Source organism: Melopsittacus undulatus, chromosome 18, assembly GCF_012275295.1.
Source record: "Melopsittacus undulatus isolate bMelUnd1 chromosome 18, bMelUnd1.mat.Z, whole genome shotgun sequence".
NCBI lineage: Eukaryota > Metazoa > Chordata > Aves > Psittaciformes > Psittaculidae > Melopsittacus > Melopsittacus undulatus.
Window position 1 is genome coordinate 415159 of NC_047544.1, and position 27182 is coordinate 442340.

Here is a 27182-nt window from a genome sequence, read left to right on the forward strand (position 1 = left end):
GTTCAGTCCTCCACCGCTAGGGGGCGCTGAGGGCCGCGGCCGCTCTGCGCACGGGGTCGGTGGTGAGCGGAGCCAACATGGCGGCGGCGGCGGAGGGGCCGGGGTTCGAGCACATGGGGCTGGACCCGAGGCTGCTGCGGGTGAGGGGGGACCGGAACCGGGACCGGGACCGGGGGGGGTCGGGGCCGTAAGGAGCCGGTTCCGGTGGTCCGGGGGGGGCAGGAGGGGGATATGGGGGTACAGGGGTGGGGGGCACCATTCCTGTGGCTGGGAATGGGGGCACCGGGATGGGAGCACCGGGGGGGTTCGGGGGTACAAGGGGCCGTAAGGAGTCGGTTCCGGTGGTCAGCGGGGTCCGGGGGGGGCAGGAGGGCACCGGGCCCCGTCAGTGGGGAGCCTGGGGTGGGGGGGACCCCATTGAGAACGTTTGTGGGGCAGGAGGGGGGATATGGGGGTATAGGGGTGGGAGCACTGGTATGGGGGCACTGGGATGGGAGCACCGGGATGGGAGCACCGGGATGGGGGCACTGGGATGGGAGCACCGGGATGGGAGCACTGGGATGGGAGCACCGGGATGGGGGCACCGGGATGGGGGCACCGGGATGGGAGCACTGGGATGGGAGCACCGGGATGGGGGCACCGGGATGGGGGCACTGGGATGGGAGCACCGGGATGAGGGCACCGGGATGGGGGCACCGGGATGGGAGCACCGGGATGGGAGCACCGGGATGGGAGCACCGGGATGGGGGTACCGGGGTTCGGTCCCGGTCCCGCACCAGGCGCTGACCCGTCCGGCCCCGCAGGCAGTGTCGGAGCTGGGCTGGGGCCGCCCCACGGCTGTGCAGGCTCAGGCGCTGCCGCTGGCGCTGGAGGGTCGGGACCTGCTGGTGAGAGCCAGGACAGGCTCCGGGAAAACCGGAGCCTATGGATTGGGGCTGCTGCAGCACGTGCTGAGGGCCAGGGAGGTGAGACGGGGGGGGGGAACTGTGTGATTGTGTGTGTGATACTGTGTGTAACTGTGTGACTGCATGTGATACTGTATGTGTGTACACAACTGTGTCTGACTGTGTCTGACTGTGACTGTGACTGCGTGTGACTGACTGTGTGAGTGTGTCTGACTGTGTGTCTGAGTCTGGCTGTGTGTGGCTGTCTTGACTGTGCGACTGTCTTGACTGTGTGTGATTGCGTGTGTGTGTGTGACTGTCTGACTGTGACTGTGTCTGACTGTGTCTGATTGTATGTGACTGTGTGTGTCTGAGTGTGTGTGACTGTGGCTGTGTGTGATTGTCTGGCTGTCTCTGACTGTCTGTCACTGTCTCTCGCTGTCTCTCTTCCCTGTGCCTGTGTCCGGGTGTCAGGTAGCTCAGGCTGTGCCTCAGGCTGTCCGTGCTCTGGTTCTGGTTCCCTCCCGGGAGCTGTCCCTGCAGGTCCTGCGCTGCCTGCGCCGGTTGGCGGCTGCCACCGACGTGCGGGTGGCTGAGCTGGGTGACGGGGACCCCGCGGCTCTGCGGTGAGTGCCCAACCCCCCCTCGGTGTCCCTGTGCCACCCCCATTGCCAGGGGCTCACCCCTCGGTGTCACCCTGGCACCCCCAGCATCACCCAGCACCCTCTGTTGGTACCGGGTTTCTCCCCCAGTGTCACCATGTCACTCACTGGTGTCACTGTGTCAAACCCCAGCTTCAACCTGTCACCCCTCAGTGTCCCTGTGCCACCCCACAAACACCCTTGTCCCACCCTGAGCCAACCTATAGCCCCTGCAGTGTCACCCCCCAGGGCAGTGTCACCCCCAGGGCAGTGTCACCACCCGGGTCAGTGTCACCCCCATGTCAGTGTCACCCCCTGGGTCAGTGTCACCCTCAGTGCAGTGTCACCCCCATGGCAGTGTCACCCCCATGTCAGTGTCACCCCCTGGGTCAGTGTCACCCTCAGTGCAGTGTCACCCCCATGGCAGTGTCACCCCCAGGTCAGTGTCACCCCCGGGTCAGTGTCACCCCCATGGCAGTGTCACCCCCAGGTCAGTGTCACCCCCGGGGCAGTGTCACCCCTGGGGCAGTGTCACCCCCAGGTCAGTGTCACCCTCAGGTCAGTGTCACCCCCGGGGCAGTGTCACCCCCAGGACAGTGTCACCCCCAGGACAGTGTCACCCCCATGCTGACGCTGTCTGTCCCCCATACTCATGCTGTGTCTCAGGCCGGTGCTGGCGGCACAGCCGGATGTGCTGGTGGGGACACCGGGCCGGGTGCTGGCACAGCTCAATGCCCACACTCTGGTGCTGAGGCACTCGCTGGAGCTGCTGGTGCTGGATGAGGCTGATCTGCTCCTGGGCTTCGGCTGCCTCGAGGACATCAAGGCCCTGCTCTGGTGAGGGGCTGGGGGCTATGGGGGGCACCGGGGATGGGGTTTGGGGCTCTGCATGTGGGGCACAACCAGGGCTTGAGTGTTTGGGGGGCTCAGGGGGTTCAAGGGCTGGTGCCTGGGATCTGGGGGTCCCGGCCCCCCATGGGCTGGTGCTGAGCCCATCCCCCCCCAGCCACCTGCCCAAGATCTACCAGGCACTGCTGATGTCAGCCACGTTCAGCCCTGATGTGGAGGCACTGAAGGAGCTGGTGCTGCACAACCCGGTGAGGGGGGGGGCAATGGGAGGTGTGGGGGGGGTTTGGGGGGTCCAGGGGCAGGTTTGGGGGCTCTGAAGGGAGTGTTGGGGGGTCCAGGGGGGGCTTGGAGCATCAGGGGAGGCTTTGGGGCAGCTGGGGGGAAGGTTGGGGGGTGCAGGGAGGAGATGGGGATTTGGTGGGGGCTTTGGGGGCTCCAATGGGAGATCTGGGGCTGCAGGGGCAGCTCTATGGGCACAGGAGCAGCTCTATGGGCACAAGAGCAGCTCTATGGGCTATGGGGCAGCTCTATGGGCTATGGGGCAGGTCTATGGGCTCAGGGACAGCTCTATGGTCTATGGAGCAGCTCCATGGGCACAGGGGCAGCTCTATGGGCACAGGGGCAGCTCTATGGGCACAGGGACAGCTCTATGGGCACAGGGACAGCTCTATGGGCTCAGGGGCAGCTCTATGGGCACAGGGACAGCTCTATGGGCACAGGGGCAGCTCTATGGGCACAGTTACAGCTCTATGGGCACAGTTACAGCTCTATGGGCACAGGAGCAGCTCTATGTGCACAGGGACGTTGCCCCCATCCCATGCTCACCATGTCCCGGTGCAGGTGCGGCTGTGCCCGGCGCAGGCTCCGCTGCCAGGCCCAGCTCAGCTGCGGCAGTTGGTGCTTCGCTGTGGCACAGCCGAGGACAAGGTGCTGGTGCTGGTGGCTCTGCTGCGGCTGCGGCTGCTCCGTGGCCGGGCCCTGCTCTTCGTGTCCTCCCTGCCCCGGTGCTACCGGCTCAAGCTGCTGCTCGAGCAGTTTGGCATCGGTGCCTGTGTCCTCAACCCCGAGCTGCCGGCGAGATCCCGGTGAGCACCAGTGTGCCCGTGGTCATGGGGATGGGTGCCCATGGCTGTGGGTGATGGGGGTGCCCATGGGTGCTCCTGAGGGATGCCCATGGGTGCTGAGGGATGCCCATGGGTGCTGGGGGGATGCCCATGGGTGCTCCTGGGGGATGTCCATGGGTGCTGGGGGGATGCCCATGGGTGCTGGGGGATGCCCATGGGTGCTCCTGGGGGGATGCCCATGGGTGCTCCTGGGGGATGCCCATGGGTGCTGGGGGGATGCCCATGGGTGCTGGGGGGATGCCCATGGGTGCTGGGGGGATGCCCATGGGTGCTAATGGGGGATGCCCATGGGTGCTGGGGGGTGCTCATGGGTGCTCCTGGGGGATGCCCATGGGGAGGGTGAAGGACATTGAGATGCCTATGGTGGGTGATGGAGGCCCCCCGGGGCAAGGGGTGCTCGGGGCTGTCCCATGGCAATAGGGGGGCAATGGGGACGGACACCCCTTGGGTTTGGGGTGTCCATTGAGGAGGGTGAAAGGGGAAATGGGGGGTCCCAGGGAGCTGGGGCAGTGCTGGGGGGGGGAGGTGAGGCCTTGGGGGCTCCTTGGGGTCACGGGGTGCTCATGGCAATGGGATCCTGTGGGGTGAAGGACACCCAGGAGGCTGTGGGGTGCCTGTGGGGGGGTGACCCCTCATCGGGTGCTGAGCCCCCCCCGGTGCAGGTGTCACATCATAGCCCAGTTCAACCGCGGCATCTATGACTACATCGTGGCCACGGATGAGGAGGCGCCAGGACCGGAGCCGGTGCCGGAGCCGGAGCCGAAGCAGCCACAGCGCAAGAAGCGCCGGGGACCAGCACAGGGGTGAGCCCGGGGGGGGTCTGTGAAACCGGGGGGTCCTCATGGCACTGGGGGTGTCCCCATAGCACTGGGGGTGTCCCCATAGCACTGGGGGTGTCCCCATGGCACTGGGGATGTCCCCATGGCACTGGGGGTGATGTCACCCAGAGCCATGGGGCTGCTGCTGCCCCGGGGGGGTCCCTGGGGCACATCCCCTTCCTTTGGGGGGGCTCTTTGCCCTGTGCTGCAGCTTTGGGGTCCCCACATTGAGGAGTCCCCTGTGCCCCATTGGGTGCCTGTGTCCCCCCCATCCCTTGGGGGGGGGGTTCATCCATCTCCTGTCCCTGCCCCCCCAGGAAGGCCACAGACCCCGAGTTCAGTGCCGCTCGTGGCATCGACTTCCAGGACGTGGCTGCTGTCATCAACTTCGATGTGCCTGTCACCGTGGAGGCCTATATCCATCGTGTGGGGAGGTGCGGGGGGGGGGGGCACGGGGGGGGGCCCGGGGAGGGGGGCAGAGGGGGTTGGCAGAGGGGGGGGCACGGGGGGGCCGGGCAGAGGGGGGGGGCAGGGGGGGGTGAGCAGAGTGGGGGGCACGGGGGGGTGGGCACAGGGGGGGGCAGAGGGGGGGTTGCGGGGGGGGGTGTGCACGGGGGGGGTCCCATCTCCATGTCCCCCCCATGCCACAGGACAGCGCGGGCTGACAACCCTGGCACGGCACTGACACTGGCACTGCCGGACGAGGAGGAGAACATGGCTCGTATTGAGGACGCACTGGCTGCAGGTGGGGGGGGACAGCCCCATGGGGGGGGTGAGGGGGGGGCAAGCAGGGGGTGACCCCGTGTGTGTCCCCCCCACAGACAACGGGGAGTCCATGCTGCAGCCCTACAAGTTCTGCATGGAGGAGATCGAGGGGCTGCGGTACCGCTGCCGGGTACGTGTGGGACCGAGGGGGGTTCGGTGGTACCGGTTATGGGGTGCTGACCCCCGGGTACGTGTGGGACCGGGGGGGGTTCGGTGGTACCGGTTATGGGGCGCTGACCCCCGGGTACGTGTGGGACGAGGGGGGTTCAGTGGTACCTGTTATGGGGTGCTGACCCCCGGGTGTGTGAGGGACCGGGGGGGGTTCAGTGGTACCGGTTATGGGGCGCTGACCCCCGTGCCCCCCCAGGACGCCATGCGCGCGGTCACCAAACAGGCAGTGAAGGAGGCGAGGCTGCGGGAGATCAAGGACGAGCTGCTCAACTCCGAGAAGCTCAAGGTACCCACAGACCCCCGGGGTGGGGGGGGTCCCTGCACCCCCCATGTCTGTGATTGTGACTGTGACTGTGTCTGTGCCTGTGCCCCCCCCACTCCTGTCTGTGTCTGTGACTATGACAGTGACTGTGCCCCCCCCACTCCTGTCTGACTGTGACTGTGACTGTGCCCCCCCCACTCCTGACTGTGACTGTGACTGTGTCTGACTGTGACTGTGTCTGTGCCTGTGCCCCCCCCAGGTGTACTTCGAGGACAACCCCCGGGACCTGCACGTTCTGCGCCACGACCGCCCCCTGCACCCGGCTGTGGTACAGCCTCACCTCCGCAACGTGCCCGACTACCTGGGTACGGCCTCGGCGCCGGGGGGGGGCACAGGGGCTGCCCCCTGACCCCCCCTGACCGCAGCCTGTGCCCCCAGTGCCCCACAGCCTCCGCGCCAGCCTCACACCCGGCATCAAGAAGCGCAAGGGGCAGCGGCTGCCCCACACCGGAGCCTCCCGCAGGGGGGGGGTGAGGGTGAGTGGGGTTCATGGGGACCCCCCCGATGCCCCCTCTGGTTGGGGGGGTCCTGATGTGGTTTCCTTCTCCCCCCCCAGTGCCGCAGATCCGGGAACCCTCTGCAGAGCTTCAAGTACTCCCAGCGCCGGAGCAAGCGTCCTGGTGCTGCGGCACCATCCTGACCCCCCCGGCCCCCCCCGCACCCCATTGCTGTGCCAATAAAGGTGCCTGTGCCCCAGGGCTGACAGGGACGGTTGGTGACGGCACAGAGCGCGCCGGGCAAAGGTGCCCCAGTGTTATCAGCACCCCCTTATCACAGCCATAGAGAGGGCAAGGACATGGATGGGGTGTGGGGGGGGGAACCCCAGGTTTGGGGTTGCCAAGAGCCTGGGAACTGGGTGTGTGTGGTGCTGGCACCGTGGGGTGAATGCCCTGGCACCCACCAAGGCACCTCCGTAATGGGGTCCAGCTCCAGGGGGAGCCCATCCTGGCACCGTGGCACCATCATCCATCCCCGTGTTGGTACCGGCAACTGGGGCTGGGTTTGCCCCATCCCATATCCTGGTGCTGGGATCCCCTGAGCCCCATCCCAGTGCTGGGATCCTCTGAGCCCCATCCCTGTGCTGGGATCCCATGAGCCCCATCCCAGTACTGGGATCCCTTAAGCCCCATCCCAGTGCTGGGATCCCCTCAGCCCCATCCCGGTGCTTGGATCTGAGTCCCATCCCAGTGCTCAGCAGTGTCATGGCACCGGTGTGTGCCGGGGACACCTCCCTGGCACCGTTATCGATCAGGGTTAATGATCACAGTAGCTTTACGGCTCTGCCGGGGCCTGATTGGCTTGGGCACCGAGCAGACCACACTGGTGGCACCGGCAGCTGGGCTGGGCAGGGCTCACTGGGCAAGTGGCACCGGCAGCACCAGGTGCCCATGATGCCGGAGGGCACCGTGCTGGGCACTGCGGTGCTGGCAGCGCTGCTGGTGCTGGTGAGTGATGGGGATGGGGACCGTGAGCACCATGGGGGGGCATGGGGACCGGGGGGGCAGGGGGGCAATGGGGATGCTCAGGGGCTGGAGCAGCTCTGGAGCCAGGCTGAGAGAGCTGGGCTGGGGCAGCCTGGACAAGAGAAGGCTCCTGAAGGGGAGACCTGAGAGCAGCTCCAGTGCCTGAAGGGGCTGCAGGAAACCTGGAGAGGGGCTTGGGACAAGGGATGTAGGGACAGGCCAAGGGGAATGGCTTGAACCTGCCCAAGAGAGGGGAGACTGAGCTGAGCTCTTAGGCAGAAGCTGTTCCCTGTGAGGGTGCTGAGGCGCTGGCACAGGGTGCCCAGAGAAGCTGTGGCTGCCCCATCCCTGGCAGTGCTCAAGGCCAGGTTGGACACAGGGGTTGGAGCAGCTGCTCCATGGAAGGGGTTTGGGTTCTCCCGCAGGTGTCCCCATCCTGGACCCCCACCCACAGCGCTGGTGTCTGTGCCTTCTATGGCGAATGCGGCTACAACCCAGAGGTGAACGTGTCCCTGGTGCGCTCCAAGGTTCCCTGTGTGTCCAACACCGCGGCACGGGAACCCTCAGCCGCACTCCTGAACCTGCTGAGCTCCGTGTGCCCGGACCTGGCTCTGGGCACAGCCGCAGCCCCGCGGGTGTGCTGCAGCCTGGCGCAGGTGCTGGCGCTGCAGCTCAGTGTGGCTCTGTCCGGCGCGGTGCTGGCGCGGTGCCCGTCCTGCGCCCGCAACTTCGCCAACATCCATTGCCACAACATCTGCAGCCCTGACCAGAGCCTCTTCATCAACGTCACACGCGCGGTGCCGGTGCCGGGAACCAACCTCTTTGCCGTCGTCGAGTACCAGAGCTTCTACCGGCAGGAGTTTGCCGAAGCCTCCTTCGCCTCGTGCCAGGGTGTGCGGCTACCGGCCACCGGCGGCTTCGCGCTGGACACCATGTGTGGGCTCTATGGCGCGCGGCTGTGCACGGCCCAGCGCTGGCTGGACTTCCAAGGGGACAAGAGCAATGGGCTGGCCCCGCTGCAGATCCACTTCCACCTGGTGCCCAATGGCACCGGCACCGGCACTGGCACCGGCACCGGTGCGGGCCTGGAGCCGCTGTATGTGCGGGCCTGGAGCTGCGGTGAGGCTGTCAGCGCCCAGGAACAGGCCTGCTCCTGCCAGGACTGTGCCGAATCCTGCCCCACCATCACCCCCCCGCCCGGCCCCAAACCCCCCTTCCGCATCGGTGCTGCCGACGGGGCCCTGGTGCTGTGTGTGCTGCTCTTCGGCCTCCTCACCCTCCTCTTCCTCCTCACCCGGATCTGCCATCACCGCGGCTCCAAACAGGGGCTCACCCTGCATCCGGCACCGGTGACCCCCCCCGGGTGCTCGGTGCGATGGGGTGATGCTGTGCACCGGGCGCTGGTGCGGGTGTTCCGGTGCTGGGGGGTGTTTGTGGCCGCACACCCGCTGCCAGTGCTGCTGGTGGCTGTGGCGCTGGTCGGGGGGCTCTCGGCCGGGTTCCGCAGCCTGCGCCTCACCACAGACCCCGTGGAGCTGTGGTCAGCCCCCGGCAGCCGCGCGCGCCAGGAAAAGGCCTTTTATGACCAACACTTTGGGCCCTTCCTCCGCACTAACCAAGTGATCGTCACCGCTCCGCGGCACAACCGCTCCCGGTACCACTCGGTGCTGTTCGGGGCCCAGAACTTCAGCGCGGTGCTGTCCATGGAGGTGCTACAGGCGCTGCTGCAGCTGCAGGAGAGCCTGGCGGCCGCCGCGGTACCGGTACCGGGCACGAACCGGACGGTGCGGCTGGAGGACGTGTGTTATGCGCCACTGAACCCCAGCAACCCCGCGCCCGCCGACTGTTGTGTCAACAGCGTCACCCAGTACTTCCAGAACAACCGCACCCGCTTGGCCATGGTGGCCACACAGCCCCACGGCACAGACACCGGCACCGTGGACTGGCGCGACCACCTCATCTACTGCGTCAAGTGGGTGCTGCGGTGACGGGGGGGGGGGTGCCAGGGAGCGGTGTGGTGGTGGTGACGGTGTCTGTGCCCCCAGCTCCCCCCTCTCCTTCAAGGACATCACAGCGCTGGAGCTGAGCTGTACGGCAGAGTATGGCGGCCCCGTGTTCCCATACATTGCCCTCGGTGGCTACACCGGTGAGCGGGATGGGGCCGCGGTGCGGTGGTTGTGGCAGCCAATGGGATTGGTGTCTGTGGTTGTTCCGTGGTGGTGACACTCGTGGATGTCACCATGTGGGTTGGGTGTCACTGAGCCCATGGGTGTCCCCCTGGCACCTGCTGCAATGGGGATCCCCATCCGGTGTCACCCCGGGGATGTCACCCACCTGGGATGGATGTCACGTGACCCAGTGGGATGTCACCCTGTTGGGTGTCACCTGCTGGGATGGGTGCTGTAGCACCCTATGTGGTGTCAACCGGTAGGATGGGTATCACTTCACCCAGTGTCACAGCACCTGGTGGTGGGATGGGTGTCACAGCACTCATTGCTGGGGTGTCACGCATTGGTGGGGCGTCACCCATTGATGAGACATCACCCATTGCTGGGCTGTCACCCATTGATGGAGTGTCTCTGGTTGATGGGATGTCACCCATTGCTAAGCTGTCACCCATTGTTGGGCTGTCACCCATTGATGAGCTGTCACCCATTGCTGGACTGTCACCCATTGCTGGGACATCACCCATTGCTGGTCTGTCACCCATTGGTGTTCCGGCTGTGCCGTCACCCTCTGCCGGTGCCCGCAGGCTCCGAGTACACCGAGGCCGAAGCTCTCATCATCACCTACTCCCTGAACAACTTCGGGCGCAGGGACCCTCGGCACATGTGGGTGCTGAGCTGGGAGAGCCACTTCCTGCAGCTGGTGCAGGACTTCCAGCGCAGACACCACAACCTCTCTGTCGCCTTCATGGCCGAGGTGAGGCCCCACAGCGGCCCCGGCAGCACCCATGGGTGCTGGGGACCCCTGACCCACCTCTGCCCCATAGCGCTCGCTGGAGGACGAGATCAACCGCACCACAGCCGAGGACATCCCCATCTTCGCCGTCAGCTATGCTCTGGTGTTCGCCTACATCGCGCTGGCGCTGGGCGAGTACACCGCATGGCGCCGGGTGCTGGTGGGTGCCGTGGGGCTGGGGGGGGGTGACAGCACCCACGGGTGCTGAGCGTCACCCGCCGCAGGTGGAGTCCAAGGTGACGCTGGCGCTGGGGGGTGTTGCCGTGGTCGTCGGTGCCGTGTTCGCCGCCATGGGGCTGCTGGCGCTGCTGGGGCTGCCTTCATCCCTCATCATCCTCGAGGTCGTTCCCTTCCTCATCCTCGCTGTGGGCGCCGACAACATCTTCATCTTCGTGCAGGAGTACCAGGTTGTGGGGCACGGGGGGGGCACTGGGAGCACTGGGGACAGGGAACCATGGGGTGTGGGGCAGCTGTGGGGATGGAGGTCCTGTGGGCATCCCTATGGTCCTGGTGTGGGTTGGGGGTCACCGTGGTCCCAGTGTGGGTCAGGGTCCCCATGTCTGTGCTGTGGGTCAGGGTCCCCATGTCCTGCTGTGGGTCAGGGTCCCCATGTCCTGCTGTGGGTCAGGGTCCCCATGTCCCAGTGTGGGTCAGGGTCCCCATGTCTCTGCTGTGGGTCAGGGTCCCTATGTCCCCTATGGCAGCAGCAGTGTCCGCGGGAGCCGGGCGAGCGGCGCCAGGATCACATCGGGCGGGTGCTGGGCCAGGCGGCTCCAAGCCTGGTGCTGAGCAGCTCCTCAGAGCTCATCTGCTTCCTGCTGGGTGAGGGCAGCTGGGAACTGGTGCTGGTGTCACTGGTGTCACTGGTGTCACTGGTGTCACTGGTGTCACTGGTGTCACCGGTACTGGTGTCACTGGTGTCACTGGTGCTGGTGTCACCGGTACTGGTGTCACTGGTGTCACTGGTGCTGGTGTCACTGGTGCTGGTGTCACTGGTGTCACTGGTGTCACTGGTGTTACTGGTGTTACTGGTGTCACTGGTGTCACTGGTGTCACTGGTGTCACTGGTGTTACTGGTGTCACTGGTGTCACTGGTGTCACTGGTGTCACTGGTGTTACTGGTGTCACTGGTGTCACTGGTGTCACTGGTGTTACTGGTGTCACTGGTGTTACTGGTGTTACTGGTGTCACTGGTGTCACTGGTGTTACTGGTGTCACTGGTGTCACTGGTGTCACTGGTGTTACTGGTGTCACTGGTGTCACTGGTGTTACTGGTGTTACTGGTGTCACTGTTGTCACCGGTACTGGTGTTACTGGTGTCACTGGTGTTACTGGTGTCACTGGTGTCGGTGTCACTGGTGTTACTGGTGTCACCGGTACTGGTGTTACTGGTGTCACTGGTGTTACTGGTGTCACTGGTGCCCATCCCCCCGCAGGCTCTCTCAGCTCCATGCCAGCCGTTCGCACCTTTGCTCTCACTGCTGCTGTCGCCGTCGCCTTCGATTTCCTGCTCCAGATCTCGGCATTCGTGGCCCTGCTGGCGCTTGATGCCCAGCGCCAGGAGGTGGGGGCGGGGGGGGCAGGTGTGCACTATGGGGCTGTGCTCCATGGGGTGTCCTCAATGGGGCTGTGCTCTATGGGGTGACCTCAATGGGGCTGTGCTCTATGGGGTGTCCTCAATGGGGCTGTGCCCTATGGGGTGTCCTCAATGGGGCTGTGCTCTATGGGTGTCCCCAATGGGGCTGTGCTCTATGGGGTGACCTCAGTGGGGCTGTGCTCTATGGGGTGACCTCAATGGGGCTGTGCTCTATGGGTGACCCCAATGGGGCTGTGCTCTATGGGGTGTCCTCAATGGGGCTGTGCTCCATGGGGTGACCCCAATGGGGCTGTGCTCTATGGGGTGTCCTCAATGGGGCTGTGCTCCATGGGGTGTCCTCAATGGGGCTGTGCTCTATGGGGTGTCCCCAATGGGGCTGTGCTCCATGGGGTGTCCCCAATGGGGCTGTGCTCCATGGGGTGTCCCCAATGGGGCTGTGCTCCATGGGGTGTCCCCAATGGGGCTGTGCTCCATGGGGTGTCCTCAATGGGGCTGTGCTCTATGGGGTGTCCCCAATGGGGCTGTGCTCCATGGGGTGTCCTCAATGGGGCTGTGCTCTATGGGGTGTCCTCAATGGGGCTGTGCTCTATGGGGTGACCCCAATGGGGCTGTGCTCTATGGGTGACCCCAATGGGGCTGTGCTCTATGGGGTGACCCCAATGGGGCTGTGCTCTATGGGTGACCCCAATGGGGCTGTGCTCCATGGGATGTCCTCAGTGGGGCTGTGCTCCATGGGATGTCCTCAATGGGGCTGTGCTCTATGGGGCTGTGCTCTATGGGGTGTCCCCAATGGGGCTGTGCTCTATGGGGTGTCCCCATTGGGGCTGTGCTCTATGGGTGCCCCCATGTCCCTCAGGCCTCACGCCCGGATCTCTGCTGCTGCTGCCGTCTGGATTCGGGGCCGTCGGGGCCAGGACTGTGGCTGCTGCAGCCGATGCTGAGGCTGCTGGTGCCAGTGCTGCTGCACCGCAGAGTGCGGCCCCTGGTGGTGAGTGTGGGGGGGGACTGATGGTGCTGATGGTACTGATGGTGCTGATGGTGCTGATGGTGCTGATGGTGCTGATGGTGCTGATGGAGCTGATGGTGCTGATGGAGCTGATGGTGCTGATGGAGCTGATGGCGCTGATGGTGCTGATGGTGCTGATGGTGCTGATGGTGCTGATGGTGCTGATGGTGCTGATGGTACTGACGGTGCTGATGGTGCTGATGGAGCTGATGGTGCTGATGGTGCTGATGGTGCTGATGGTACTGATGGTGCTGATGGTGCTGATGGAGCTGATGGTGCTGATGGTACTGATGGTGCTGATGGTACTGATGGTGCTGATGGTGCTGATGGTGCTGATGGAGCTGATGGCGCTGATGGTGCTGATGGTGCTGATGGTGCTGATGGTGCTGATGGTGCTGATGGTGCTGATGGTACTGACGGTGCTGATGGTACTGATGGTGCTGATGGTGCTGACGGTGCTGATGGTGCTGATGGTGCTGATGGTGCTGATGGTGCTGATGGTACTGATGGTACTGATGGTGCTGATGGTACTGACAGTGCTGATGGTGCTGACGGTGCTGATGGTACTGACAGTGCTGATGGTGCTGACGGTGCTGATGGTGCTGATGGTACTGATGGTACTGATGGTGCTGATGGTACTGATGGTGCTGATGGCGCTGATGGTACTGACAGTGCTGATGGTGCTGACGGTGCTGATGGTACTGACAGTGCTGATGGTGCTGACGGTGCTGATGGTACTGACAGTGCTGATGGAGCTGCTGGTGCTGATGGTACTGATGGTGCTGATGGTGCTGATGGTACTGATGGTGCTGATGGTGCTGATGGTGCTGATGGTGCTGATGGTGCTGATGGTGCTGATGGTACTGATGGTACTGATGGTGCTGATGGTACTGATGGTACTGATGGTGCTGATGGTGCTGATGGTGCTGATGGTACTGATGGTGCTGATGGTGCTGATGGTACTGATGGTACTGATGGTGCTGATGGTGCTGATGGTACTGATGGTACTGATGGTGCTGATGGTGCTGATGGTACTGATGGTACTGATGGTGCTGATGGTGCTGATGGTACTGATGGTGCTGATGGTACTGATGGTACTGATGGTGCTGATGGTACTGATGGTGCTGATGGTGCTGATGGTGCTGATGGTACTGATGGTGCTGATGGTACTGATGGTACTGATGGTACTGATGGTACTGATGGTGCTGATGGTGCTGCCGTTGCCGCAGGTGCTGCTGTTCCTGCTGCTCTCCTGTGCTGGGCTCTACCTGATGCTGCAGGTGCCTGTGGGGCTGGACCAGGAACTCGCCATGCCCAAGGTGGAGCACAGGGGGGGGCCGCTGGGGGGGGAAGGGGATGGCTCCCATGGGGTGAATGGGGCAGTGTGGGGCAGGTGTGGCTGCTGACGGGCACAGCCCAGGCCCAGATGGGGCTGCCTATGGGGGGGGGCCCAGGCAGGGCCCTATGGGGACACCTCAGCCCTGGTGAGGTCACCATGGGGATGGGGTGTCCTCTGTGGGGCTGTATAGAGCCAGCACAGGGTGGGCACAGCAGGGTCCCTGTGGGGCTGGGGCCACACAGGCACAGTGAGAGCTGCCAGGGCCACTGGGTGCTGTGGTGGGTGTTTGGTGGGTGTTGCGGTGGCTGCTGTTGTTGGTGTTGCAGTGGGTGCTGTGGTGGGTGTCATGATGGGTGTCACGGTGGGTGCTATGGTGGGTTCTGTGGCGAGTGTCACACTGGGTGCTGTCACAGTGAGTGTCATGGTGGGTGCTGGCACAGTGGATGCTATGGTTGGTGTTGCAGTGGGTGCTGTGGTTGGTGTAACACTGGGTGTTATGGTTGGTGTCACACTGGGTGCTGTGGTGGGTGTCATGATGGGTGTTGTAGTGGGTGCTATGATGGGTGTTGCAGTGTGTGCTGTCACAGTGGGTGCTGTGGTTGGTGCCACAGTGAGTGCTGTGGTTGGTGCCGCGGTGGGTGCTGTGTTTGGTGTCACACTGGATGCTATGGTTGGTGTCACGGTGGGTGCTGTGGTTGGTGTTGCAGTGGGTGCTATGGTGGGTGTTGTGGTGCATGCTGCAGTGGGTGTTGTGGCTGGTGTTGCAGTGGGTGTTGTGGTTGGTGCCACACTTGGTGCTATGGTTGTTGCCGCGGTGCTGCTGCACCCTCTGACGCTGCCGCTGCCCAGGACTCGTACGTGCTGCAGTACTTCAGTGCCCTCAACCAGTACCTGACCGTGGGTGTCCCCGTGTTCTTCGTCACCACCGAGGGCTATGACTTCTCCTCTGCCGCCGGCACCAACGGGATCTGCTCCAGCTCCGGCTGTGACCACAACTCCCTGACCCACACCCTGGACATGGCCTCGCGGTTCCCCAACGCGTGAGTGTCAATGGGCATGAGGGTCAGTGAGTGTCAATGGGCATGGGGGTCAGTGAGTGTCAATGGGCACAGGGTCAGTGAGTGTCAATGGGCATGGGGGTCAGTGAGTGTCAGTGGGCATGGGGGTCAGTGAGTGTCAATGGGCACAGGGTCAGTGAGTGTCAATGGGCATGGGGGTCAGTGAGTGTCAATGGGCATGGGGGTCAGTGAATGTCAATGGGCATGGGGGTCAGTGAGTGTCAATGGGCATGGGGGTCAGTGAGTGTCAATGGGCATGGGGGTCAGTGAGTGTCAATGGGCACAGGGTCAGTGAGTGTCAATGGGCATGGGGGTCAGTGTGGGTCCTCCTGCGGCTCCTGAGCTCAGCCCCTCCCAGGTCCTTCCTGGCCCTTCCGGCCACCTCCTGGCTCGATGACTTCCTCGACTGGCTCAACCCCACCGGGCGCTGCTGCCGCATCCACCGGTTCGGCAATGCCAGCGGCGAGTTCTGCCCTGCAACCAGCGGTGAGGGAGGCACCGAGGCTGATGGGTGGGGTTATGGTGGGCACTGGAGGGCGGGGGGGGGGCACCATGGGGGGTATTGGGTGTGCATTGGGTGTTTGCTGTGGTGGCTGTTGAGTCTACATTGGGGGCTCACCATGGTGGCCACTGGATCTACACTGGGTGCCCACCATGGTGGCCACTGTGTGCATGTTGCATGCCCAGCACAGTGGCTGTTGGGTGCACACAGAGTCCACACCATGGTGACCATTGGGCACATGTTGTGTTCCCACCATAGTGGCTGTTGTGTGCACATATGGTCCACACCTTGGTGCCCAGTGGTTGTATGTTGGGTGTCCACCATGGTACCCATGGGGTATATGTTGGGTGCCCACAGTGGTGGCTGTGGGGTGTACATATGGGCCACACCATGGTGCCATAGGATGTATGTTGAATGCCCACTGCAGTGCCCACTGAGTGTATGTTGGCTGCTTATTGTAGTGGCCATAGGGTCTCCCTTGGGTGTATAACATGGTGGCCATTGGTTGTACATTGGGTGGCTGTTGGATGTATGTCATGGTGGCCTTTGGTTGTGCCTTGGGTGGCCACAACGGTGTCCATTGGGTGCATGGTCCAAACCATGGTGGCCATTGGCTGAATGTTGGGTGTCCACTGTGATGCCTGGTGGGTAGATGTTGGGTGTCCTCCATGGTGGCCATTGGGTGTGTGTTGGGTGCTCACCATGGTGGCCATTGGGTGCACACTGGGTGACCCCCATCCCCATAGATGACCCAAGCTGCATCGGTGGCCGGTGCCTCAATGGGACGCGGCGCCCGACCCCAGACGAGTTCCGGCGCTTCCTGCCCTGGTTCCTGCAGGACCGTCCCACACTGCAGTGTGCCAAGGGGTAGGCACATGGGGGGGGGTCCTGTGGGTGCCCCCCCCATGGCACCGCTCACCCCCTATCCCCACAGCGGCCTCGGCGCCTACGACACCGCGGTGAGCATGGATGCCAACGGCACCATCCTGGGTGAGCGCGGGTGGCACTGGGGGTACCAGGGGGGAACTGGGGGCACTGGGGGGCACTGGGTGAGTGCGGGTGGCACTGGGGGTGCCGGGGGGTGCGGATGGTACTGGGGGACACTGGGTGAGCGCGGGTGGCACTGGGGGTACCAGGGGGCACTGGGGGTACTAGGGGGCACTGGGGGTACCGGGTGGCACTGGGGGTACTGGGTGGCACTGGGGGTACCGGGTGGCACTGGGGGTACTGGGTGGCACTGGGGGTACTAGGGGGCACTGGGGGTACTGGGTGGCACTGGGGGTACTGGGGGGCACTGGGTGAGCGCAGGGGGCACTGGGGGTACTGGGTGGCACTGGGGGTACTGGGTGGCACTGGGGGTACCAGGGGGCACTGGGGGGGTGCTGGGGGGGGTCAGCGGGTGCCGGGGGGGGGTCAGCAGGTGCCCATCTGACCCCCCCCCCAGCCACGCGGTTCATGGCCTACCAGCGCCCGCTGCGCACCTCTCAGGAGCACACGGCTGCTCTGCAGGCGGCTCGAGCCCTTGCCCTGGAGCTCAGCCGCAGCCTGCGCCGGGTGCCGGGAACATGGAACCGGTTCCATGTGTTCCCATATGCGTGAGCACCGGGACGGGAGCGGGGGGGAGGGGATGGGGATGGGGGGTGGGGATATGGGGGTGTGGGATATGGGAATATAGGGATGTGGGATATGGGGATTATGGGATATGGGGATATGGGGGTGTGGGGTGTAGGGATATGGGGATATAGGGATATGGGAATATGGGAATATAAGGATATGGGGATGTGGGATATGGGGATATGGGGATGTGGGTATATGGGAATATGGGGATGTGGGATATGGGATGTGGGGATATAGGGATATGGGAATATGAGAATATAGGGATATGGGGATGTGGGATATGGGGATATGGGGACATGAGGCACACACTGCACCAGGACCCAATGCTGACACTGGTGACAGCTGAGCCGTGGGGGGGGCTGCTCCTTGCACTGCCTACAGGGATGCTGGGGGGGGCCTTGAGTGGGGCCTGTAGGGACAGGCCAAGGGAGGGTGCTGAGGCGCTGGCACAGGGTGCCCAGAGCAGCTGTGGCTGCCCCATCCCTGGCAGTGCTCAAGGCCACAGGCTCAGCTGCTCCATGCCAGGGGGTCTGTGCTCCCGGCACCGGCTCCTGCCGCTCTCCGCAGGGTGACCCACGTGTACTATGAGCAGTACCTGACGGTGGTGCCAGAGGGGCTGGTGACTCTGGGGCTGTGCCTGGTTCCCACCTTCCTGGTGTCCTTCCTGCTGCTGGGCATGGACCTGCGCTCCAGCACTGCCACACTCATCACCATCATCATGGTCCTGGTGGACACCGTGGGCGCCATGGCCCTATGGGACATCCCATACAATGCTGTGGCCCTCATCAACCTGGTGGCGGTGCGGGGATGGCATGGGGGGTGCAATGGGTGACGATGGGGTGTTGTGGGGGATGCCATGGGTGCAATGGGTGACAATGGGGTGTCATGGGGTGTCCATGGGCGTCCATGGGTGCAATGGGTGACAATGGGGTGTCATGGGGTGTCCATGGGCATCCATGGGTGCAATGGGTGACAATGGGGTGTCATGGGGTGTCCATGGGTGTCCATGGGTGCAACAGGTGACAATGGGGTGTTGTGGGGGATGCCATGGGTGTCCATGGGTGCAATGGGTGACAATGGGGTGTCATGGGGTGTCCATGGGTGTCCATGGGTGCAACAGGTGACAATGGGGTGTTGTGGGGGATGCCATGGGTGTGCATGGGTGCAATGGGTGACAATGGGGTGTCATGGGGTGTCCATGGGTGTCCATGGGTGCAATGGGTGACAATGGGTGTCATGGGGGATGCCATGGGTGTCCATGGGTGCAATGGGTGACAATGGGGTGTCACAGTGGGTGCCATCAGCTGTCCATGGGTGCAATGAGAGTCTCTTGGGTGTCACAGTGGGTGCCATGAGTGTCTCTGGGGTGTCATGGGGGATGTCCATGGATGCAATGGGAGTCTGGGGTGTTACAGTGGGTGCTATTGGGTGTCTGTGGGTGCAATGGGTGTCTGGGGTGCAATGGGTGCCATGGGGGATGCCATGAGATGTCCATGGGTGCCATTGGGTGTCTGTGGGTGCCATGGGTGTCTCTGGGGTATCATGGGGGATGTCATGGGGTGTCCATGGGTGCAATGGGAGTCTCTGGAGTGTCTGTGGGTGCAATGGGTGACACTGGGGTGTCATAGGGGATGCCATGGGGTGTCAATGGGTGTCTATGGGTGCCATTGGGTGTCTATGGGTGCAATGGGTGTCCATAGGTGCAATGGGTGTCTGTGGGTGTCATTGAGTGTCCATGTGTGCCATGTGTGTCTCTGGTGTCCCCTCAGGCTGTAGGTATCTCAGTGGAGTTCGTGTCCCACATCACTTACACCTTCGCACACAGCCGCAAACACGGACGTGTGGCTCGTGCGGCTGATGCCACCGTCACCATGGGCAGCAAGGTGGGGGCACTGGGACACAACAGGACCCCAATGGGGACCCAATGGGACCACAACGGGGACCCAATGGGACCCCAATGGGACCCCAATGGGATCTCAATGGGACCTCAATGGGACCCCAATGGGACCCAATGGGACCCCAATGGGACCCCAATAGAACCCAAGGGGACCCCAATGGGACCCCAATAGAACCCAAGGGGACCCCAATGGTCCCCCTGACCCTGCTGTCCCGCAGGTGGTGGCCGGCGTGGCCATGACCAACCTTCCTGGCATCGCGGTGCTGGCGTTTGCCAAAGCTCAGCTCATCCAGATCTTCTTCTTCCGCCTCAACCTCCTCATCACCCTCCTGGGGCTGGTGCATGGGATCCTGTTCCTGCCTGTGCTGCTCAGCTACATGGGTACAGAGCACCCATTGACACCCATTGACACCCACTGACACCCATTGACACCCATTGACACCCACTGACACCCACTGACACCCACTGACACCCATTGACACCCATTGACACCCACTGACACCCACTGACACCCACTGACACCCATTGACACACACTGACACCCACTGACTGCCACTGACACCCACTGACACCCATTGACACCCACTGACACCCATTGACACCCACTGACACCCACTGACACTCACTGACACCCATTGACACACACTGACACCCACTGACTGCCACTGACACCCACTGACACCCATTGACACCCACTGACACCCATTGACACACACTGACACCCACTGACACCCACTGACACCCATTGACACCCACTGACACCCACTGACACCCACTGACACCCACTGACACCCACTGACTGCCACTGACACCCATTGACACACACTGACACCCACTGACACCCATTGACACCCACTGACACCCACTGACACCCATTGACACACACTGACACCCACTGACACCCACTGACACCCACTGACTGCCACTGACACCCACTGACACCCACTGACTGCCACTGACACCCACTGACACCCACTGACACCCATTGACACCCACTGACACCCACTGACACCCATTGACACACACTGACACCCACTGACACCCACTGACACCCACTGACTGCCACTGACACCCACTGACACCCATTGACACCCACTGACACCCACTGACACCCATTGACACCCACTGACACCCACTGACACCCATTGACACCCATTGACACCCATTGACACCCACTGACACCGACACCCATTGACACCCACTGACACCCACTGACACCCACTGACACCCATTGACACCCACTGACACCCACTGACACCCATTGACACCCATTGACACCCATTGACACCCACTGACACCCATTGACACCCACTGACACCCACTGACACCCATTGACACCCACTGACACCCACTGACACCCATTGACACCCATTGACACCCATTGACACCCACTGACACCGACACCCATTGACACCCACTGACACCCACTGACACCCACTGACACCCACTGACACCCACTGACACCCATTGACACCCATTGACACCCATTGACACCCATTGACACCCACTGACACCCATTGACACCCACTGACACCCACTGACACCCATTGACACCCACTGACACCCACTGACACCCATTGACACCCATTGACACCCACTGTTCCCCCCTCACTGTCCCCATTCTCCCCACAGGTCCCGGCCCTCGGGGGCCCCCATTGGAGCTGCCATCGGGGGACGCGGCGATGGGGGAGGGGCAGGGGCAGGGGGAGGGGCAGGTCCCTGCCCCCAGGCAGGGCTGAGCCCTCCCCCCCCCAGGCTCTATTTAAACTGGTTTCTGAGCCTCAGCACTGGTGTTACTGGTACAGACTCTGAAGCATCACTGGGAGATGTGGGGATGGGACGTGTGGGGCACATGGACACTGCAGGGCTGGGGCTGTGGGGCACCATGGGGCTGATGTGGGGTGGGACATCTGGGACACATGGACACAGCAGGGCTGCGGCTGTGGGGCACCATGGGGCTGATGTGGGGATGGACACTGGGGGCCCAGGGCCATTGAATCCCATGGGTGCTGTGGGGACAGGGATGTGTGGGGCAGTATCATGATGTTCATGGGGATGGTGGCATATGGGGCACACAGACATTGGGCTGATGGGGGCATATGGGGCCCATAGGCACTTGTGGGGACAAGGATGTGCAGGACACTGAGGGGACAGGGCCTTAAGGCCCATGGGTGCTGCAAGGCCAGGGATGTGTGGGGCACAGGGGCTCTGTAGGGTTAAAGCCATGTGGGGCACAGGGGCTCTATAGGGTTAAGGCCATGTGGGGCACGGGGGCTCTATAGGGTTAAGGCCATGTGGGGCACAGGGGCTCTATAGGGTTAAAGCCATGTGAGGCATGGGGGCTCTATAGGGTTAAAGCCATGTGAGGCATGGGGGCTCTATAGGGTTAAGGCCATGTGGGGCACGGGGGCTCTATAGGGTTAATGCCATGTGGGGCACAAGGACACTGCGGGTGTGGGGCAGGGCTCATTGAGACACGTGAACACCAGAGGTCATGTGACTGCCGCGGTCTCTTCGAGTCACGAACACGAGTGGTACATTGGTGTGTCCGATCCCCGTGGGGTGTCACGTGTGAGGTCACGTGGTGCTCTCGTGCACGCGCTCAGAGGTGCTTGTATACGGCGGGCGCGCGCAGGGTGGTGATCTCGATGCGCACGGGGCAGGAGTGGAGCGCGCTCAGCAGCAGCTCCGAGTACCCCTGCAGGAACAGCAGCCGCGCGGGCGGCAGCGCGCGCGACACCTGCGCGCTCACGAGCAGCGCGCGCCCGCGGCGCCGGAGCACGGGCGGGGCCAGCAGCGCCCCCGGGAACGTCCCGCGCAGGAAGCGACGCACGAACGCGTCCTCCAGAACCCGCTGCGCGGCCCCGAGCTCCGAGCTCAGGTTCCCTGTGGGGCAGCCGCGTGAGCGCGCACGGGACGGACACACACAGCCCTATGGTGACCCACAGCACCCTCTGGACCCACACATCCCTATGGTGCCCCACACATCCCTATGGACACAGCACCTCCTGCCCCACACATCCCTATGGTGACCCACAGCACAGCCTGCCCCACACATCATATGGACACAGCACCCCCTGCCCCACACATCCCTATGGACACAGCACCCGCCTGCCCCACACATCCCATTCCCCACCATTCCCATGCACCCCACACATCCCCAGGACACCAAGGAGCCCCACACATCCCCATCCCCACAACACCCATGGGTCCTGGCCCCACATTTCTCCATGCCCCACATGTCCCCACCATGCCCCTGAGCCCCCAAAGTACCCACATGCCCCACACATCCCATTCCCCACCATGCTCATGTGCCCCACACATTCCCATGGTCCCCCACAGTCCATCTCCCCAGCACCCTCGTGCCCCACAGCCCGAGTGTCCCATCCCCACGTGCCCCACATCTCCCCACACCCACCGGTGTGCAGTGAGAGCCACCCCTTGCGGTGCCCGATGTAGTGGGGCCCATGGGCCTGCTCGTAGGTCACTGGCTTGTCCCCCTTCCCCACGCGCACCCGCGCGGCACGAGCCTGGGGGGCAGAGCCATGGGGTGACCCATAGAGAGCTTGGGGTGACCCATAGAGAGCTTGGGGTGACCCACAGAGAGCTTGGGGGGGGGAGCCCCACAGAGCTTGGGGGGTGCCCCACAGGGAGCTATGGGGCAGGGGGCACCCGCTTTACCTTGAAGCAGGGGGGGGTGCTGTGCAGCTGCCGGGTGCCATTGGGGACAGAGCAGATGTGGGGCAGTGCCTGTGGGGTGACAATGGGTGAGGGGTCCCGTCTGCCACCCCACAGAGACCCCGGGGCCTCCGCATCCCTGTGCCCCCCATGTCCAGTGTCCCCAGTGACCCTATCCCAGTGCCCCCCATCCCTGTACCCCTATCCCAGTGCCCCCCATGTCCAGTGTCCCCTATATCCGTGCCCCTGGTGCCCCCATCCCAGTGCCCCCCATGTCCCCACATCTCCCATGCCCACCCCCCACACCCCCTGCACCCTCTGTCCCCTGTGCCCCACAGCGGGTGCCCCACATCCCTCTGACCCCCCCATAGCCCCACCTCTGTGTGCCCCCCATGACCCTGCACCCGGAGCCCCTCAGGCCTGGAGCGGCCGGTTCCCCCACACCCGCTGCCCCCTCCCGTTATTCCCGTTATTTCCGGTGCTCCCGGTGTTTGTTTCCGGTATTCCCAGTGTTCCCAGTGTTCCCAGTGTTCCCGTTATTCCCGGTGTTTCTGGTGTTTCCGGTATTCCCGTCCCGTCCCTACCCTCAAGGCCCGCACGACCGCGGGCGCCGCCATCTTGACCCGGCTCTGTGGCGGCGGCTCCGGCGTCAGCGTCAGCATCAGCGTCAGCGCCCCCTGGCGGCTGGAGGACTGCGGGGGGACTGGGGGTGATGGGGGCGCGGGGGATACTGGGAGGGTACTGGGGGTACTGGGAGACACTGGGAAAGGGGTGCGGGGGGTGTCCCCAGTGTCCCCTTGCCCCCCATTCACCCCAGTCTGGGTGTGCTGGGGTTGGGGGGGCCCCTCCCGCTGTCAACTGGAGCCACCCCCGTGGGGACGGGAGGGGGACACGGGGATGGGGGAATGGGGGGATAGGGGGATATGGGGATATGGGGTTATTGGGATATGGGGATATTGATCCAGGGGTTACAGGACTCCCTGTGCTCACACACAAGCTCTGCCCCAGGTCCCTGCAGTGCTGTCCTGCCTGGCACCGATACTGCTGCGGGAGGGGCAGGTGCTGCTGGCACCGGACACAAGAACAGGACATGGACCAGAGCCTAAGGCCATGACAATAGCAGAGGGCTCGGTCCTGCTGAGCACCGGGAGCGGACGGGACACGGACCGGAGAGCAGCGGGGGGGGGAGGGGCACGGACCGGAGAGCAGCGGGGGGGGGAGGGGCACGGACCGGAGAGCAGCGGGGGGGGGAGGGGCACGGACCGGAGAGCAGCGGGGGGGGGAGGGGCACGGACCGGAGAGCAGCGGGGGGGGGAGGGGCATGGACCGGAGAGCAGCGGGGGGGGGAGGGGCATGGACCGGAGAGCAGCGGGGGGGGGAGGGGCACGGACCGGAGCCTGAGGCCGAGACCGGAGGTGAAGAAGAGGAAGAGTCATTGACTTCATCCCGAGCCCCCTGCCCATGAGCAGACGGGCACTGCGCATGCGCAAAGGACCCTCCGGCTCATTAGAATATGAAGCGGGGAGAGATAATAAATATGTATGAACTGGTTGAGCAACCTCATGAATATGTATGAGTGAAGAGAAGGAATGTAAGGGGAACAGCCCTGAGGGGTGCATGGAGGAGCCATCCCCATACACCCCAGTGATCCCCATACACCCCAGTGATCCCCATACACCCCAGTGATCCCCATACACCTCAGTGATCCCCATGCACCCCAGTGATCCCCATACACCTCAATGATCCCCATACACCTCAGTGATCCCCATACACCCCAGTGATCCCCATGCACCCCAGTGATCCCCATACACCCCAGTGATCCCCATGCACCCCAGTGATCCCCATGCACCCCAGTGATCCCCATACACCCCAGTGATCCCCATACACCTCAGTGATCCCCATACACCCCAGTGATCCCCATGCCCCCCAGTGATCCCCATACACCTCAGTGATCCCCATGCCCCCCAGTGATCCCCATACACCTCAGTGATCCCCATACACCCCAGTGATCCCCATGCCCTCAGTGATCCCCATACACCTCAGTGATCCCCATACACCCCAGTGATCCCCATGCCCTCAGTGATCCCCATACCCCTCAGTGATCCCCATACACCTCAGTGATCCCCATACACCTCAGTGATCCCCATACACCCCAGTGATCCCCATACACCTCAGTGATCCCCATACACCTCAGTGATCCCCATACACCTCAGTGCTGGATAAAGCAAACCTGCTTTACAGCTTGAACCCGTTGTGGGGTCTGTCCAAGCATCAATATGGGGATACAGGGAAATATGGGGATAGGGGAACACGGCATATAGGGATATGGGGATATTGGGTTATGGGGACATTGGGATATGGGACATGGGGATATTGGGATATAGGACATGGGGGTTCTCGGTGCATCCATGTCCCTGTTTTATCCCAGTGTTTCTGCTCATGAGGGTGCCCCCGGCCCCAGCCTGGCACCAGCCCCATGGCAGGGACATGGGGGGCAGAGCCACTGAGGGGGACAGGGGGAGCGGTGGGGCTGGGGGCAACGGCTGCAGTGGGGTCAATGGGGCACTGGGGGCACTGGGGGGCACTGGGGAGCAATAGGGGGCAATGGGGGACAATGGAGGCAATGGGAGGCAATGGGGGGCACTGTGGGTCAATGGGGGGCAATGGAGGCAATGGGGGTCAATGGGGGGCAATAGGAGGCAATGGGGAGCAATGGGGGCACTGGGGGGCAATGGAGGCAATGGAGACAATGGGGAGCAATGGGGGCAATGGGAGGCAATGGGAGCCAATGGGGAGCAATGGGGGCAATGGAGGCAATGGGGGTCAATGGGGGTCAATGGGAGACAATGGGGAGCAATGGGGGCACTGGGTGCACTGGGGGCACTGGGGGTCAATGGGGGGCACTGGGGGCACTGGGGTCAATGGGGGTCAATGGAGAGCAATAGGGGTCAATGGGGGGCACTGGGGGCACTGGGGGTCAATGGGGGTCAATGGGGGGCAATGGGGGGCAATGGGCTCTGAGTGGTTCCCCTCCCCCCACACCCTCTGCACACAGCCCCCCCCGCCCGGCCCCGCCGCTCCCCTGCACGAGAGCCCTCGAGTGGGGGCGGGGCCCTGCCGGGAACAGGAGGGGAGGGGGAGGGGAGGGGGCACCCATGGGTGCTGGGGGGTGGATGGGGAGGGGGCACCCATGGGTGCTGGGGGGGGAGGGGGAGGGGGCACCCATGGGTGATGGGGGGGAGGGGAGGGGGCACCCATGGATGCTGGGGGGGAGGGGGAGGGGGGAACCCATGGGTGCGGGGGGGGGATGGGGAGGGGGGCACCCATGGGTGCTGAGGCGGGAGGGGACACGGGGACCTGTGGGGACAAGGAGCGGGATGGGGGGGGGGCCATGGGATCACGGTGCCCGCAGGTGCCCCAGCACCAGTGGCCCTCAGGGCACCCAATGTGCCCCCATGTACCCATATCCCCATGTCCTATATCCCTATGTCCCCATGTCCCCATACCTCCATATCTCCCTATCCCGATATCCCTACATCCCCATACCTCCATATCCCCCTATCCCCCTATCCCACTATCTTCTTGTCCCATAACTCTATGTCTCCATATCCCCATACCCCCATATCCCCCTATCCCCATGTCCTATATCCCTATTTCCCCATATCGCCATACCTCCATATCCCCCTATACCAATATCCCCATATCCCCATGTCCCCATGTCCCTATATCCCTATATCACCCTATCCCCTTACCCCCATATCCCCATGTCCCCCTATCCCCATATCCCTATATCCCTGTATCCCCCATAACCCCCATACCGCCCATATCCCCATGTCCCATATCCCCTTTCTATCCCTCTATCCCCCTATCCCCTTACCCCCCTATCCTCATGTCCCATATCCCTGTACCCCCCATCTCCCCACGCCCCTCCCCCCCCTCCGCTCCCCGCCCCCCCCCGTTCGCCCCCCCCCCGTGGCTATAAATCAGCTCATGCTCCCGGCTCTGGCACAGCCATGGCCCCAGCCCGGGCGCTGCTGGTGCTGATCTGCGCAGCCGCAGGTACCGGGGGGGTCAAGGGGGGGGGTCCTTGGGTATGGGGGTCAGACTGTGGGTCCCTTCTGGGGTCTGGGGCTGGGGGGTGTTGGGGGTGTTGGGGGTGTTGGGGTGTTGGGGGTATTGGGGGTATTGGGGGTGTTGGGGGTGATGGGGGGTTGTTGGGGTGTATTGGGGGTGTTGGGGTGTGTTGGGGTGTATTGGGGGTGTTGGGGTGTATTGGGGTGTATTGGGGGTGTTGGGGGGTGTTGGGGTGTATTGGGGGTATTGGGGGTGTTGGGGGGTGTTGGGGTGTATTGGGGGTGTTTGGGGGCGATGGGGGGTGTTGTGGGGTGTTGGGGGTTTTGGGGGTGTTGGGTGTGCTGGGGGTCCCGGTGTGGGTCTGACGGTGGCAGCAGGGTTTGGGGTGCCAGGGGGGGTCTATGGGGTGCCCCCCC

The 27182-nt window shown here is 63.5% G+C and overlaps 3 protein-coding genes and 1 long non-coding RNA gene across 4 annotated transcripts; 2 read left to right on the forward strand and 2 right to left on the reverse strand.

Annotated features, from left to right (window-relative positions):
* The first annotated feature begins 35 nt into the window (after nt 1-35).
* On the forward strand, nt 36-6272 carry DDX56 (DEAD-box helicase 56). The gene is made up of 14 exons (XM_034070560.1): nt 36-140; nt 804-965; nt 1359-1510; nt 2192-2362; nt 2532-2622; nt 3215-3459; nt 4161-4301; nt 4634-4750; nt 4967-5061; nt 5138-5211; nt 5449-5538; nt 5774-5879; nt 5953-6050; nt 6131-6272. Exons 1-14 carry the CDS (start codon nt 78-80, stop codon nt 6212-6214), a joined length of 1689 nt encoding a protein of 562 aa, XP_033926451.1. The 5' UTR covers nt 36-77; the 3' UTR covers nt 6215-6272.
* Nucleotides 6273-6965: 693 nt separating this feature from the next.
* Nucleotides 6966-20753, forward strand: NPC1L1 (NPC1 like intracellular cholesterol transporter 1). The gene is made up of 20 exons (XM_034070587.1): nt 6966-7019; nt 7463-9009; nt 9083-9183; nt 9790-9959; nt 10030-10158; nt 10223-10405; nt 10706-10820; nt 11435-11562; nt 12452-12482; nt 13139-13335; nt 13831-13920; nt 14790-14980; nt 15357-15484; nt 16247-16367; nt 16435-16490; nt 16945-17095; nt 17685-17916; nt 18887-19000; nt 19233-19395; nt 20647-20753. Exons 1-20 carry the CDS (start codon nt 6966-6968, stop codon nt 20751-20753), a joined length of 4008 nt encoding a protein of 1335 aa, XP_033926478.1.
* A 753-nt stretch (nt 20754-21506) lies between these two features.
* On the reverse strand, nt 21507-22293 carry LOC117437164 (28S ribosomal protein S24, mitochondrial-like). Its single transcript, XM_034070588.1, has 2 exons — nt 22288-22293; nt 21507-21946 (listed from the first exon to the last, which is right to left on the reverse strand). The coding sequence occupies exons 1-2, from the start codon at nt 22291-22293 to the stop codon at nt 21617-21619; spliced, it is 336 nt and encodes a 111-aa protein (XP_033926479.1). The 3' UTR covers nt 21507-21616.
* Nucleotides 22294-22428: 135 nt separating this feature from the next.
* Nucleotides 22429-23334, reverse strand: LOC117437140 (uncharacterized). The gene is made up of 3 exons (XR_004550372.1): nt 23277-23334; nt 22696-22764; nt 22429-22544 (listed from the first exon to the last, which is right to left on the reverse strand). It is a non-coding gene; the product is annotated as an uncharacterized lncRNA (long non-coding RNA).
* Nucleotides 23335-27182: the final 3848 nt, after the last annotated feature.

Excerpts from the sequence above, each read along its gene's own strand:
- DDX56 (XM_034070560.1), top strand. The coding sequence starts at position 78 with ATGGCGGCGGCGGCGGAGGGGCCGGGGTTCGAGCACATGGGGCTGGAC. Across the intron at positions 1,511-2,191 it reads GGGGACCCCGCGGCTCTGCG|GCCGGTGCTGGCGGCACAGC; the intron begins GTGAGTGCCCAA and ends GCTGTGTCTCAG. Across the intron at positions 2,623-3,214 it reads AGCTGGTGCTGCACAACCCG|GTGCGGCTGTGCCCGGCGCA; the intron begins GTGAGGGGGGGG and ends GTCCCGGTGCAG.
- NPC1L1 (XM_034070587.1), top strand. The coding sequence starts at position 6,966 with ATGCCGGAGGGCACCGTGCTGGGCACTGCGGTGCTGGCAGCGCTGCTG. Across the intron at positions 7,020-7,462 it reads TGGCAGCGCTGCTGGTGCTG|GTGTCCCCATCCTGGACCCC; the intron begins GTGAGTGATGGG and ends GTTCTCCCGCAG. Across the intron at positions 13,921-14,789 it reads AGGAACTCGCCATGCCCAAG|GACTCGTACGTGCTGCAGTA; the intron begins GTGGAGCACAGG and ends GCCGCTGCCCAG.